The 13674-nt window shown below is 42.9% G+C and overlaps 1 protein-coding gene across 1 annotated transcript in view; it reads right to left on the bottom strand.

Annotated features, from left to right (window-relative positions):
- PIEZO2 (piezo type mechanosensitive ion channel component 2) overlaps window positions 1-13674 on the bottom strand; it is a 446101-nt gene that overhangs the window by 349848 nt on the left and 82579 nt on the right. Inside the window, exon 2 of the mRNA XM_077778264.1 lies at window positions 11072-11167. Coding sequence (XP_077634390.1) covers window positions 11072-11167 — 96 coding nt within the window. The remainder of the gene's footprint in view (window positions 1-11071; window positions 11168-13674) is intronic.

Raw genomic sequence — 13674 nt, 5'->3', positions numbered from 1 at the left:
CATATATAGATTAGATATATATCAAATAGATATAGATTATATATAGAGAGAGATAGAGATCTGTCTCCTCAGGCAAGGTCAACAAAAGCTAAGCTAAATAAATGGGACTACATAAAACTAAAAAGCACTGCACAGCAAAGGAAACCATCAACAAAACAAAAAGGCAACCTATTTAAAGCGAGAAGATATTTGCAAATTATCTAACCAATAAGGGGTTAAATCCTTAACACAACTCAGTATCAAAAAATCAAACAATCCAATTTAAAAATGGGCTGAGGATCTGAATAGACATTTCTCCAAAGAGGACCTACGGATGGCACATGAAAAGAAGCTCCATATTCCTAATCATCAGGGAAATGCAGATCAAAACCACTATGAGATCTCATCTGTTGGTGAGTACATGGAGAAAAGGGAACCCTTATGCATAGTTGGTGGGAAAGTCACAGCAGAAACCTGTATGGAGGTTCCTCAGAAAAATAAGAATAGAACTACTTTATGATCCACCAATTCCACTTCTAGGTATTAATCTAAAGAAAATGAAAACAGTAATTCAAAAAGATAAATGCACCCTATGGGGGTGCCTAGGTGGCTCAATCAGTTAAATGTCCAACTCTGGATTTTGGCTCAGGTCATGAACTCATGGTTTGTGAGATCAAGCCCCACATAGGGCTTTTCACTGACGGTGTGGGGTCTGCTTGGGATTCTCCCTCTCCCTCTCTCTCCCTGCCCCTCCCCACTTGCTCTCTCTCTGTCTCAAAATAAATAAATAAACTTTAAAAAATTCTAAATAAAAGACTCCGGTCACTGTAACATTATTTAGCCAAGACATGGAAGCAACCTAAGTGTCCATTGATAGATGAATGGATTAAAAAGATATATAGTGGAATAATACTCAGCCACAAAAAGAATGAAATCTTGCCATTTGAGATATGGATGGACCTAGAGGATATTGTGCTGAGTAAAATATGTCAGACAGAGAAGAACAAATATGGCATGATTTCACTTATATGTGGAATCTAAAATACAAATGAGAAACAGACTACAGAAACAGAGAACAGTCTGGTGGTTGCTGGAGGAGGGAAGCAAAACAGGGGAAGAGGACTGAAAAGTACAAACTACCACTCATCAGATAAGTGTCATGGTGACGCAATGCAGAGGACGGGAATACAGTTAATAATATTGTAACAGTTTTGTATGGTAACAAATGGTGGCTACATGCATTGAGGTGATCACATCATAATGTATATAAATGTGGAATCACTATGTTGTACACCTGAAACCAATATAACAATGTAGGTCAACTGTAATAAAAAATGTAGGAGAGGGGCTATGATGTCTAGAGCTCTTTATCCATCTATTCAGTATATATGACAAAAGTAGGTGCCCATGTACATGACCCCCACAGGTAGATCTCTTGACATTGTGTCAAGGACCAGTGCCAAGGACTCAACATACAGGTAAACAAGGACTCTGATAATTTAAGGAATTTGCCCAAGACCATGCAGTTAATAAATAGAAGGGCTGGATTCATATCCTGGGGACAGAGAGCCTGTATTATTTACCTCAGTCGATCTAAATGCCTAGTACAAAGCCTGACAGGGAAGGCACTGGTAAATGTTTGTCAAACGAATAAATGAAAGAATAGTGATTTGGAGATGCAATCAACCAACTGATAGCAATTCAGGTAAACTGCCTCCCTGTAATGACAGGACCTCATGTGAACAAGAGCTAAGGCTATACTACAGGTCTGGTGTGTCACAGCCAAATAAAGGAGTTTGGGATCTCTGAAAATCTATCCCCAGTCATAAACCAACGTGATCCAATGCTTCCTGAGCTGAGAATTACACGTATCCCCTGAAAGGCCTTCTGTCTGACTGAGCAGTGATTGCCAAATTTAAAACAATAGAATATTACATCTGTACCATCCCCAAAAAAGGACCTGTAAATGACTCATTCAAAAGGTTGAGAAACAAGCATTTCATTATTTATGTTAGCATTTCTGTTGGTGGTAAACTGATATTAATAGTAAAACACCTAATAATGTACTCAATTAAATATTTTCTTGGGTTTTGCTTTATTATGGCATAATAAAACATAGTAATAATATGTCTAATGGTATAAAGACTAACAGTGTTTTTAACAAAAACCAGATGCAAGCAGTTTCAAATATCTGCTACTATTTCCTCCCTGACATCTAAACATGTTTTTACAAGTTAACAGACCTCTTTGCCTCTTCACAAGGGCAAATTGAACGTCATTCTTTTCTCATGGTGCTTTTAGTGATTCTGGTAAGGTGCATCCTGGGTGAGAACCTCAGAATGAGAACCTTCTGATGATTATTTTACACACACACACACACACACACACACACACACACACACACAGCCTCTGTAAGATTAGTACAATTTCCACGTAAAGTAGGACCCCTGTTCAGAGCTGGAGAGTAGAACATTTTTTTTCCTCCCCTGTCATTATAGAATAACTTTGGCAATCATTTATAAAAGTTAACTCGGCCTGCTAACCACTGTCACCAGAGCACAGCGAAGCCTCCTCTCCTTTACTACCATAATTCTCTCCTCCTTCCAAATGTCAAAAGAGATCCCAACGACCAGAAAAAAATATGTTCTTTGTAACTTATGTATGTAAACGCAAATAAATATACCAGGGAACCCACTACCTTGCTCAATGTAACAAAGCAACGTTTATTTAAAAAAAAAAAGATATTTCAGGGACTCACTCCTTTGATCACAGGGAAGATAAAAATCTCCACCAAACCACGTATTGAAAAATATTTGAGGGCAAAGCCCAAAAGCATTGGCAGCATGTGGTTCTGTTTTCCTCTGGCAATCTGGCCTCGGCATAGGCCTGGACCCACTACCTGTGCCTCCCCTGCTGCAGGAGAAGCTAGCCATCATAACCGAAGACAGTAATCTTAAGATTAGGATTCACACAGGCACCCAAGGTCCTTTCCTTTCCTCTACCACCAGAAGAGTGCTGTTCTCACCTCTCACAGGGTTGCCCAATCTTGGCAAATATTTAGAAAGAAGGCTCTCAGAATAAGCATGGGTCTTCAAATAAGAAGACAAGTTTGTCATTAGAGATATTTAGACACCTTAGACAACAATGGTTTCTGTATGCCTTAGAGTGTGTGTGTGTGTATGTGTGTGTGTGTGTGTGTGTGTGTGTGATGTAAACATTTTACATGGGAACTGGTAAGATGATGATGGTGCTTTTAAGCTACTCCTACTATAAGTTAATGGCTAACATTGCCCAGGGAGTGCTATAGTCTTGTAATTTGAAGAATTCCTATTCATGGAGCCCCCAAAAAGGAAGTGACTGTATGAGTTGAATAGCACTATTAAGATAAGATCCTTTCATCCACCAGCCCAAGAGAACACATGAACAAAGAACACTTGCTGGCAGGGCCAAGAAAGCAGACAGAAGCAATTTCCAGCAAATAGCAAATTTACACTGTAGCTAGATGTATGCTTCTAATGTTAGAACTATTATTTACCCAGAGTATATGAAAAGATGCAACACTTTTTGTTGAAACCAACTGAAAGACACCCTAGACCCTGAGCATTTACAGAGTCAAGACCCAAGAATTTAGGACCAGGTACATGCAAGGACGCAGTCTATCCAACTTTTGTGGGGAAGGACACCTGTGGACCCATGGAAAGGAGAACAGGCATCTAGACTTGCCAAAATGGGACTAAGTCTCACTAACGCCTTAATAAGAGGAGACAACGGTAATATCAGGACCTCACTATGGACTATTCCTAGTTTGTTAAGTGGATTTATAATCCAGTTCACAATAAATGTGGGTTTTTCTTTTCATTCCAGAATGGAGGTTCTCCCTTTCCAATAAATCATTTTTCTATCTTCTTATCAGATGAATTACTTACTATATAGGGAGCGCTTAGAACAGTACCTGTGACATAACAGTTGGCTACCTTTACTATTATTAACATCCTCCATTCAAGCACGTCTTCAGATATGATATCTGATTCTCTGGTCTGGGTCAAGTAGGTACTGCCTACTATTATAGTCAAGATTCCAGGGTAAATGTAATTAATCACTACTTCCTTCAGGATGCTACCTTCTTGTCTGGGTATCTCATTTTAAAACAATATCCCAGATGTAATATATTCTTCTATCCACATATATTCATCATGGAAAGATGCTCCATATGTATTTCCATTCGTGTGCAGTAACAATGGTGTTCTCATTCAAATAAACTTTATTTTTTTAATGTCTTACAGAAGGAGAGAGAGAGAGAGCATGTGTGCAGAGGGAGAGGAAGAGAGAGAATCCCGAGCAGGCTCCATGCTCAGAACAAGCCTGACACAGGGTTTAATCTCAGGACTGTGAGATCATGACCTGAGTCGAAATCAAGAGTTGGATGCTTAACCAACTGAACCACTCAGGTGCTCCACATTCAAATAAACTTTAAACATCCTCATTTATAATGAGGAGTGACCTTTAGATAGTTTGTTCATACTAAATATTCTGGGTTTTATCTCTTTAAAAAAAATCTTTAATGTTTATTATTTTTGAGAGAGAGAGAGAGACAGAAAAAGAGCAAGCAGGGAAGGGGCAGAGAGAAAGAGGGAGACACAGAATTCAAAGCAGGCTCCAGACTGTGAGTTGTCAGCACAGAGCCCGACGGGGGGCTCAAACTCATGAATCGCAAGATCATGACCTGAGCCGAAGTTGGACACTCAACCAGCTGAGCCCCTCAAGCGCCCCAAGGGTTTTATCTCTTTTTTCCCTAAAATTGACATGCCTGATTTAATCACCAGTTTTCCCCCATTGAACTAGACTCCAAATGTTGTACAATCAGACCCACCTCAAAAGTGCAGTGGCTTGCCGACATGGAATCTATTCAAGGCAAACCCATAAGGCATCTGCAGGAAAATAGTGCGAGATGAATTCAGAGAGATGAATTCGACGAGATACATAATATCCATGTGTTTGAGAGGCTACTCCAGTGAAGAACCCTTTTTTCTTCTCCTTTTTATCCTTCACAAATTCAAACATAGTATTTTGTGAAGGGTAGTGTTTCAATTAACATTTGTTGAAAGAAATAACCAGTCACAATATGATGTATGTTCTATACAACGTAAGGTGTAGGTCATAAGTCTGTACCAATGCAAATTAAAATATCTTCTTCAAATATACTCAAACTACCTCTCCAGACCTGGAGCCTAGTAATCTATCAGCCAACAAGTATTTATTAAGTCACTAGGTCTCCCTCATCCCTCACAAATCCCCAGAGGACTTTGTTTTCTGTCCTGGGCATGAGTCAGAGCAACACACCTGCTAAGAGCATGGCCACCCACAGGGCACCTGTGTGTCTCAGGCTTATTCTCAATCCACCCGGAATTCAGTCTCCATCTGTAGTGTAAGGATTGGGGGTAACAGTTTTTAATAATAGTAGCAGCCCCCTCAAAATGTCCTTGTGAGAGTTAAACTCGTTCATGCACATAAATAATACGCACTTAGAAGGTAGTGCTATTGGCTGTCTATTAACAGATTGCTTGACCCAAATACAATTTTTCAAGAAACCCTGGAAATCACGTAATTCTTAGAGATATTGAGAGAGCACTGGAAAAGTCCTGAGGTAAATATTGACAGTGGTCATACACGTGAGACTATGATTTCGAAAACTCTCTCTCTGATATTCAAAGCAATAGTGTAGTAAATAATATTAGTATTAGCCAATATATACTGAGCATTTGCCATGGCCTTCTTCTGTATCTGTTTTATTACTTATATTCCATCCAAATAAAACACAAACTAAACTCGTCCACCATATTGGCTGATGTGGTGTATTCAACATGCCACAAGGTATAGGGAACCCGTGTCTGGTTAAAGAACTTAGTATCTTGGGGTGCCTGGGTGGCTCCATTGGTTAAGCCTCTGAAACTTGATTTCAGTTCAGGTCACAATCTCACAGTTCGTGGGTTTGAGCTGTATCAGGCTCTGACAGTGCAGAGCCTGCTTGGGATTCTCTCTTTCTCCCTCTCTCTCTCTCTCTTTCCACCCCTCCCATACTCATGCTCTCACTCTCTCTCTCAAAAATAAATAAACTTAAAAAAAACTTAGTATCTCCTCAACTTCAAATGTATGAGCCCCTTGAGGTGAATTACATATTAGATAGTATTTAATGGAGTGCAGTCTCAATCCAAATGTGACCGTTAGGTAAACAGCAGAAAAAGATTTATTTTCCTTCCTACGATGTTATATGCTTAAATAAAATGCCTATCATTTTAACTAAGAGCATAAAACATCTTGATTTCCTAAATTATTCATGATCTTCTGACCCCAATTAAATCGAAAACAGCAAAATCCCATGGCCCATTATACCCTAAGCTTCTGTCTCCAAGGGGGGCGAGTATATGCAATAAACTGTTCCATGATATTTGCTATTACAGAGACTGAGGTAAGCATAAGACCATAGCCATGTTTGCAAATGCTTCTAAAATGAGGGAGCGTGAGTATCAATTCACTCATTCATTCATTCTGTAGATATTTACTGACTGCCTACTATATACCAGACATTGTTTCTGTGTCCTAGAAATACAGGAGGAAACAAAACAGCAAAATCCTTCCCATCTTGCAGCTTACATGTTAGACGGGAAAGAGGCTCAGTAAATAAACGTATTAAAATGGGACTCTGGCTAAAAGAGCTGAGGAACCAAGGTTCCCTGACTTTCCAATGGGTGCGATGGCAGAGGACGTTTGTTTTCAACCTGTGGTTCCTTCTCCCCAGAGGATATGAGAGAGAATGTTGGGTAAGCCGAGAGAATTAAAACTGTAGAAAGATTTTCGAGCCTAGTGAGAGTGGCTTCCGAGAGACACCCCTGTGAGCCCCAAGGACATGCTGCTCTGAAATATGACTTACCTGGGAAATCCAAAGGGCAAGAAGAGGGGTGAGGGTCATGTTGAGGTAAGTAATTGCATGCTGACCTACAGCAGATGAAAGATGCCTGTTCTCCATGGCCTGAGTGTGAACGCCCCTGTGTGTGTGTGTGTGTGTGTGTATGTGTGTGTGTGTGTGTGTGAGAGAGAGAGAGAGAGAGAGAGAGAGAGAGAGCGCTCCCTTCAGATGTCAGCTCCCAGGGAGCTAGTCCACTGTGCACTGTCACACACAGGGCTTCCTGATGTCTGGGGAACGAGGTGCCTCAGTCCTCAGAGGTGGCTCCAAATTTACACCTCAGCTTCCTGCACATGGCGGAAGGGATTCTGACAGGAGGAAGCACCTCTAGGGCAAGTCCACCTGGATGGAACGGTGGAAAAATCACTCTTAAGTAACTAGGGATGTTTCGTCTGGTGAAAAACAGACTGAGGGGAAAGATGATCCCCTCCCCCACCTCCTGACAGCTGAAAAACTCTGGGTAGTTTATTGACCATGAACATGGAACTGTCTCATTTGCCTCACATGACTCTTATTAGTAAGAATGCCAGGCATGCCTGTCCACACAGATCGGTCCCCTGACTGCCTCCTGTGGTTCAGTGACATACAGGGGCTCTTGTGTCCAAGTTCTGCTCATGAAACCCCTGCCTCCCCCCACTGTAGTCTAATCCAATCCCATCACAGTATTGTGATAATGTAACTATATAATATTCTAATGACTGTAGTCCTACAGCCTCTGTAACTCTTTTTTTTTTTAGTTTATTTCTTTATTTTGAGAGAGAGAGAGAGAGAGAGAGCGCATGAGCAGGGGAGGGCAGAGACAGGGAGAGAGAGAATCCCAAGCAGGCTCCATAAAGTCTGCGCAGAGACTAATGTGGACTCAAACTCATGAACCATGAGATTGAACCTGAGCCGAAACCAATAGTCAGACACTTAACTAACTGAGCCACCCAGGGGCCCCTGTTGACTTTTTTTTATTGCTCTGGGTTGTTGATACTATAGCTTGGATTTGCAGTGAGGCGGACCTCAGGTCTATCCAAGAAAGAATTGCCTGAGATTCTCCTGATAGACAGGTAGCTCCCCGGCCCATCAGTGATTACAAAGAGACAGCAGGCACGCTGTCAACAGGCCTCCACCACCGGTGCCAGAACCTGCCTGGTGACTCCTAAAGGCCCCTTCGACTCTGGACTCAGTGGTTCAGATGATGCCCACGAGTGAGCTCAGTGGACTACCTGCCAAGCAATCGTCCTTCCTCTGATTCTTTTTCTTTTTAACTTGGTAACATTTCAGCATATGACCAACTGCACCAGACCTTCCCCCCTCTGTGACACAGTAACGTCCAGGCATTACAGCAACGCTTTGCTACATCACAGGCACAGGGAATGCCTCCATAACCTCAGACGTTCCGGATACTGTGGACACCCTTGTCCTCGACAACAGAGGCGAGACTGCAATTTCTGTTCAGGACTACCCCAGGAGCTAAGCCACAGAAACACGCTCCACGCTACAGCCCTGAAATTCTCCATCTGCCAGGCCCTCTATGGATAGACTCAGAGGAAAGATAATCACACAAGAGTGAAAGAAATCCAGCAGACCAAATGCAGGGCACAGGGTCATGCAGGAGCTTTCACACGTCTGCACCTCGCTTCCAGTCTAGGGGGTCCATGTCATTACATGGTGCCGGCAACGCACACAGACGCCTCTGGCTCCAGCGGCAATCCCAATTCCGTTGTGGCTTCAGGCAGACTGTCCGCAAGCAGGTAATGAGTGCAGAGGCCACTGACATTTCTTTCAGTTTGATAACGCACTCTCCTATCGATTCATGAGAAATGTATGTGAACGTGAATTTGAAGGTCCGAGCATGTAGGAGCCTGGGTCTTCCTGAAAAGCCACACTGCGGTCACTCTTCCAGACCCGTCACTATGTGTGTCCATGCCATGTTGGCTTGAATGCCAGAAATGCCCGGTGTGCCATATCTCAGAACACAGACTTCAGAAACGCCTGGATTGTGAGCCCTGCATGTTCAGGAAAAAATATGTGGGCCATCCTCTCTTAGAGACCCTCTGTGTTTCCATAAACAAACAAACAAACAAATATGGTTACGTTGAATATCAGGCATGCGCCTTGGCTTCTTGGCCCTGAAATGCAGGAAAGAGGAAAGTACTCACAAAACTGCTTCCGTATATTAACTGGACAGATGCCTGTGGGATTCCCTTTCAAGCCCAGTGCCTCCCTCTCTCCTGTTAGGAGCAGCACCGGTAGAACACGTGGGTGCTTATCATACTTTGTTTGTGCACTGACCCCGTAACATTTTGTGAATTCGGGGTATTTCTTTACATAGAGAAGAACAACTTTTTGCTTTTGATTTTACATTTTACGTCTCAGCTTCCTGACAGTGTCCGTCCCTGGTGCACCGGGTATAAACACTGGGCCGATTGTCCCGCGCTTCTGACATAGTTGCACACCCACCCCTACAGAGACTGAGGAGACCTGATAGAAAGCAGGGCTGGTTAGTTGGGAAGAAGGCAAACCCAGGTGCTGTCACCTAAGTACCAAGGGGGAAAATTCCATTTACCTGATTTTCAGATAAAATCATAAGGAGACACTTTGATATAAAAGTAACATGAGCCCCAAGCCAAGCCATGAAATACAAGTTGCCTACAGGTTCTGAGGCCAAAACTACTCTGTTTCAATGTTTTTGTTTATGTTGAACTGTAGGAATGAGGCGAGAGTGGGTATGGTCCCATGAACAGGGATCTTGAGAACTGATGAGGATTATGCATGCATTCACTTGACTCCAGCTCTTCTTCACTTGTTGTATTAAGGACTTAAGTGACTTAGAAGAGCCCTTACTTAGGGGGACCCCTGGGTGGCTCAGGTGGTTAAGCATCTGACTAGATTTCAGTTCAGATCATGATCTCAGGGCTCATCAGTTTGAGCCCCACATTGGGTTCTGTGCTGTCAGTGAGAGATTCTCTCTCTCTGCCCCTCCCCCTCTCTCCTGTGCTCTCTCCTCCCTCTCTCTCTCTCTCTCTCTCCCTCTCGCACAATAAATAAATAAACAAAAGAAAAGAAAAAAGAAAAGGAGAGAAGCGTGGTTACTCAGGTTAGTCCTCAGGCAGGAAAGTCAACAGTAGCATCTGTAGTCTTAACTATTCAGATAATGAATCATAATACGCATTATAAATGCAATAGTTCGGGGGGGAGAATGGGAAAGACAGAGCCATTATTTGCTGTTCTGCATACACCAAATTGTAGCTTCTTTTCCTGTAGACTCACCACCACCATGAGTTGCTGAGTTGACCAAGTAGTGTCCAATGGCCCTTCCCACGCCACTCTTGTTTGGGTCAAACACAACTTCCTTGTTTTTTCCATGTTAATACACAGCCATCACACTCACCTGACACACTGGGCACAGCCTTTATTTCTGATGGAATTGTTTGGAAAAATAACCTGTTAAATTGATTTCATGTGGTTTAATGTTTATACCTGTGGAAGAACTTCAAATATAGAAACTTACAAGGCAGACCATGACTCCTAATTCGGACCTTAGGAGAAGCAGTCACATTCCTTTCTATGCCTTCATATTCTTGCAGAGCAACAGGAAATGGATCCAAAATTTTGCAGTAACATGATTGAGAGACCCTCCCTCGGACTCAGATTACTCTCTTTCAGTACTCTATGGAGGCATATGCAAGAGATCTCAGCTGATGTATAAACAAGTCATGACTGGGACCCAGCCTCCTACCCAGAGTTCCCACTACATGGCTTGGAAATGTTAAGACGGTGCTCTGCCTCCTTTCTGCTTGCTACCACATCCTCCCCAGCAATCCAATACACAAAGCGTCTGCCAGTGTTGTTCTGCCCTCTGCCTTATTTTACTCAAAATATACTGAGTTCATCTGAAACTAGTCAAAATGTTCCAGAGACACTGAAAGTCTACCAGTAAAGATCTACTTGGAACTTGTATGGGAGAATAGCTCTGAAGTGACAAAAACATGTCACCAACAAGCTCCACGCTACTCAACTTGCAGCTGCTCAGACGCTTGATGCGCGCTCCTAACTGGACCAGCATGGGGCACAGATAGCATTTCCTCCATCAGATAAAGACAAACCCAGAAGCCTCAGTAGAGAATAGCAAACATCTCTTACCTTGCATCGTAGCTTTTGTTGGTTCTGAGAACAAAGGGATGAGCAAGAGGTAGATGAGGTAGACAAAGGAGAGCCCATTGTACCGGAAGGCACACGCTGTGGATGGGAAGAGAGAAGAGAAGAAGAAAGTCATTAACAATGGCAGGCTGATGAGACCAGGGTGCACAGGCCTGTGTGGGCTACTGCATCAGCCATCGCTGGATCAAATGGCGACCTAAGTAGATACGTCAATTAGGAAGTAAAAATTAAGCCTTTCTTCCAAGTTCATCACTATGTTGAGCATCATTAGAAATGCAGAATTAAAATGCATGATCCCTGCTCTTAAAATGTAACCAAGAAGGCAGTACCCACATACCTGAACGAAGGCAGTACATATATAAGTCATAAATTAAGCTGGAGAAATTAAAATTGCTACAGAAATATGGGGGCAACAGGATTGGGGAGGGTTTGGGATGTTCAGGTAAGGCTTTCCATGGAAGAGAGGAGACAGAAGAGAAAGAGAATAGAAGAATATTTGTTAAATGCTCCATGGCAGGGCTTTACACCATTTTTCTCATTCAATCCTCATTTTATGAGTAAGAATAGACAGGCTCAGAAAGACTATTGCTCACTTGAATCTCCCAACTAGGATCTGACCAAGTTAGAATTAAGCTCGGGTCTGCCAGACTCCCAACCCTATGTTCCTTCTTCTGTATCATTTAACTTACAGCTAGCACAGAACTCCAACGACTCGCTCCAGTGGGCATGTTAGCACTAGGTTCCCATTTCCCCATCTGTGAGGTAGACATGATAATTGTCTCAAATCATAGACTCATTATGAGGAATAACTAGAAAGACATATATGATAATATTTATGTCTCAGCATCTTATACACAGGAGGCCCTCAAAAACATGAGCATTTATCATAATCATCTTCATTATCATCCCGGGAGAAGAAAGTGTGCAATGTTTCATGCAGAAAGAAAATGAGCGCATTATAGCAATAAAAAAAAATAAGTTTATTGGACGATTAAAGAAAAACTAAAGATGAGAAGGACTGAATATGAATCTGTGAGATGAGGAAATTTGTTTAACAATTACACAGATGGAAAAATGTTGGAACAAAAGTTGGTAGGAGAGAAAATAGAAGGCAGTGGACTCTGGAGTTGATGTTAGAACATAACCATAATAACGATTACTATTAAACAATAATAATAATCTGGCAACTGTGGAAGAAATCTGGACTAGGGGAGAGTGAAACTTAAAAGCTCTGGTAATTGGGGAATAAATGAGGACACGGCAGTGATGATGGCAACTTTAAAAAGCAGCAGATGGAATAAAACAGCACTTTGTGAAAGAAATATGGAGAGGGGTGAAGAGAAATTACACAACAGTGACTCCACGGCTTGTAACCCAGGCAATGATAAGGATTACTGCCACGGAGAAAAGTGATTTAAGAAGTGGTAAGTTTAGGGGTGCCTAGGTGGCGCAGTTGGTTAAGCGTCTGACTTTGGTTCAGGTCATGACCTCACAGTTCGTGAGTTCGAGCCCTGCATTGGGCTCTCTGCTGTCGGCATGGAGCCCACTTCAGATCCTTGGTCCCCCTCTCTTTCTGCCCCTCCTCTACTTGTTCTCTCTCCCTCTCTCTCTCTCTCAAAATGTAAATAAACTTAAAAAAAAAAGAAGTGAGAAGTTTACCTTTAGACACACAGAATTAAATCACAGGGTAGAGACCAGATATAAATGGCCAATCGTTGGTGTGGACAGCATCCTTGCCCAGGGCTCTAGCGGGGAAGGTAGGTGCGGCCTGAGCAAAGTGTTCACAGAAATGACAAGAAGGGATGAACTCTCCCAAGGCAGGCGCAATGGACAGATGTACACAAGACAGACGCATCTGCCTCAATTGTTGCTTGCATATGGGGTAAAGATGGAGGGAAACTGGCAGGTATGCAAGAAAACAAGTCACAAAAAATTTAGGACAAACAGGAGAAAATCCAGGAAGGTCCAGTTTCACAAGAGAACAAGTTTGCATGAAGTTCACTACGACAGAGAGATGAATTGATCACCGGTAAGGATGTCTCCGGAGGCCTCTGAGGGAGGAAGTAGGCACATGGAAACGCGAGAGAAGCAAGCACTACTGTAACCAAGATGTAGGAGCGAGAAGGGGAGTCCCGGGGATGGGGGTGGGGGTCATGAGACCCCGAGAGGACTGAGTAGGGGTGACGTGGTGCAGGCAAAGCCTGGGTGCTCCTGATCAGACGGTGGAGCCTCTGGAACCACAGGACGATCCGGTCTGGGATACACACTGGGAATCACAGATGTGGGACCCACAGGGAGTAGTACCCACAGTAGATCAAGAAGTGCTGATCTCCAGACAGAATTTGAACAACAGGCACATGGCCTAGGCCAGCCCCCAGCCCCCTGCTTCTGGTGGCTTATTCTAGAATCCAGCATCAGAGGCCCAGCAGGGCAAAGTGAGGGACGGTGTCCTAGGGAAGGTAGAATCCACAAAAAAGGCTTTTTCATTCCAAAAGAATCGCACACATATTTGTAGCTTTTTACACACCATCATGGACATTCCCAATCTCCTTTACAGAAAGACCCAAAGCAGGAGGAAACTGTCA

The sequence above is a fragment of the Crocuta crocuta genome, unplaced genomic scaffold (genome assembly GCF_008692635.1).
Source record: "Crocuta crocuta isolate KB4526 unplaced genomic scaffold, BGI_CrCroc_1.0 scaffold26, whole genome shotgun sequence".
In the NCBI taxonomy this organism is placed as follows: Eukaryota; Metazoa; Chordata; class Mammalia; order Carnivora; family Hyaenidae; genus Crocuta; species Crocuta crocuta.
The sequence above is the reverse complement of the archived record's forward strand: the minus strand, read 5'-3'. Positions and strand labels throughout refer to the sequence as shown.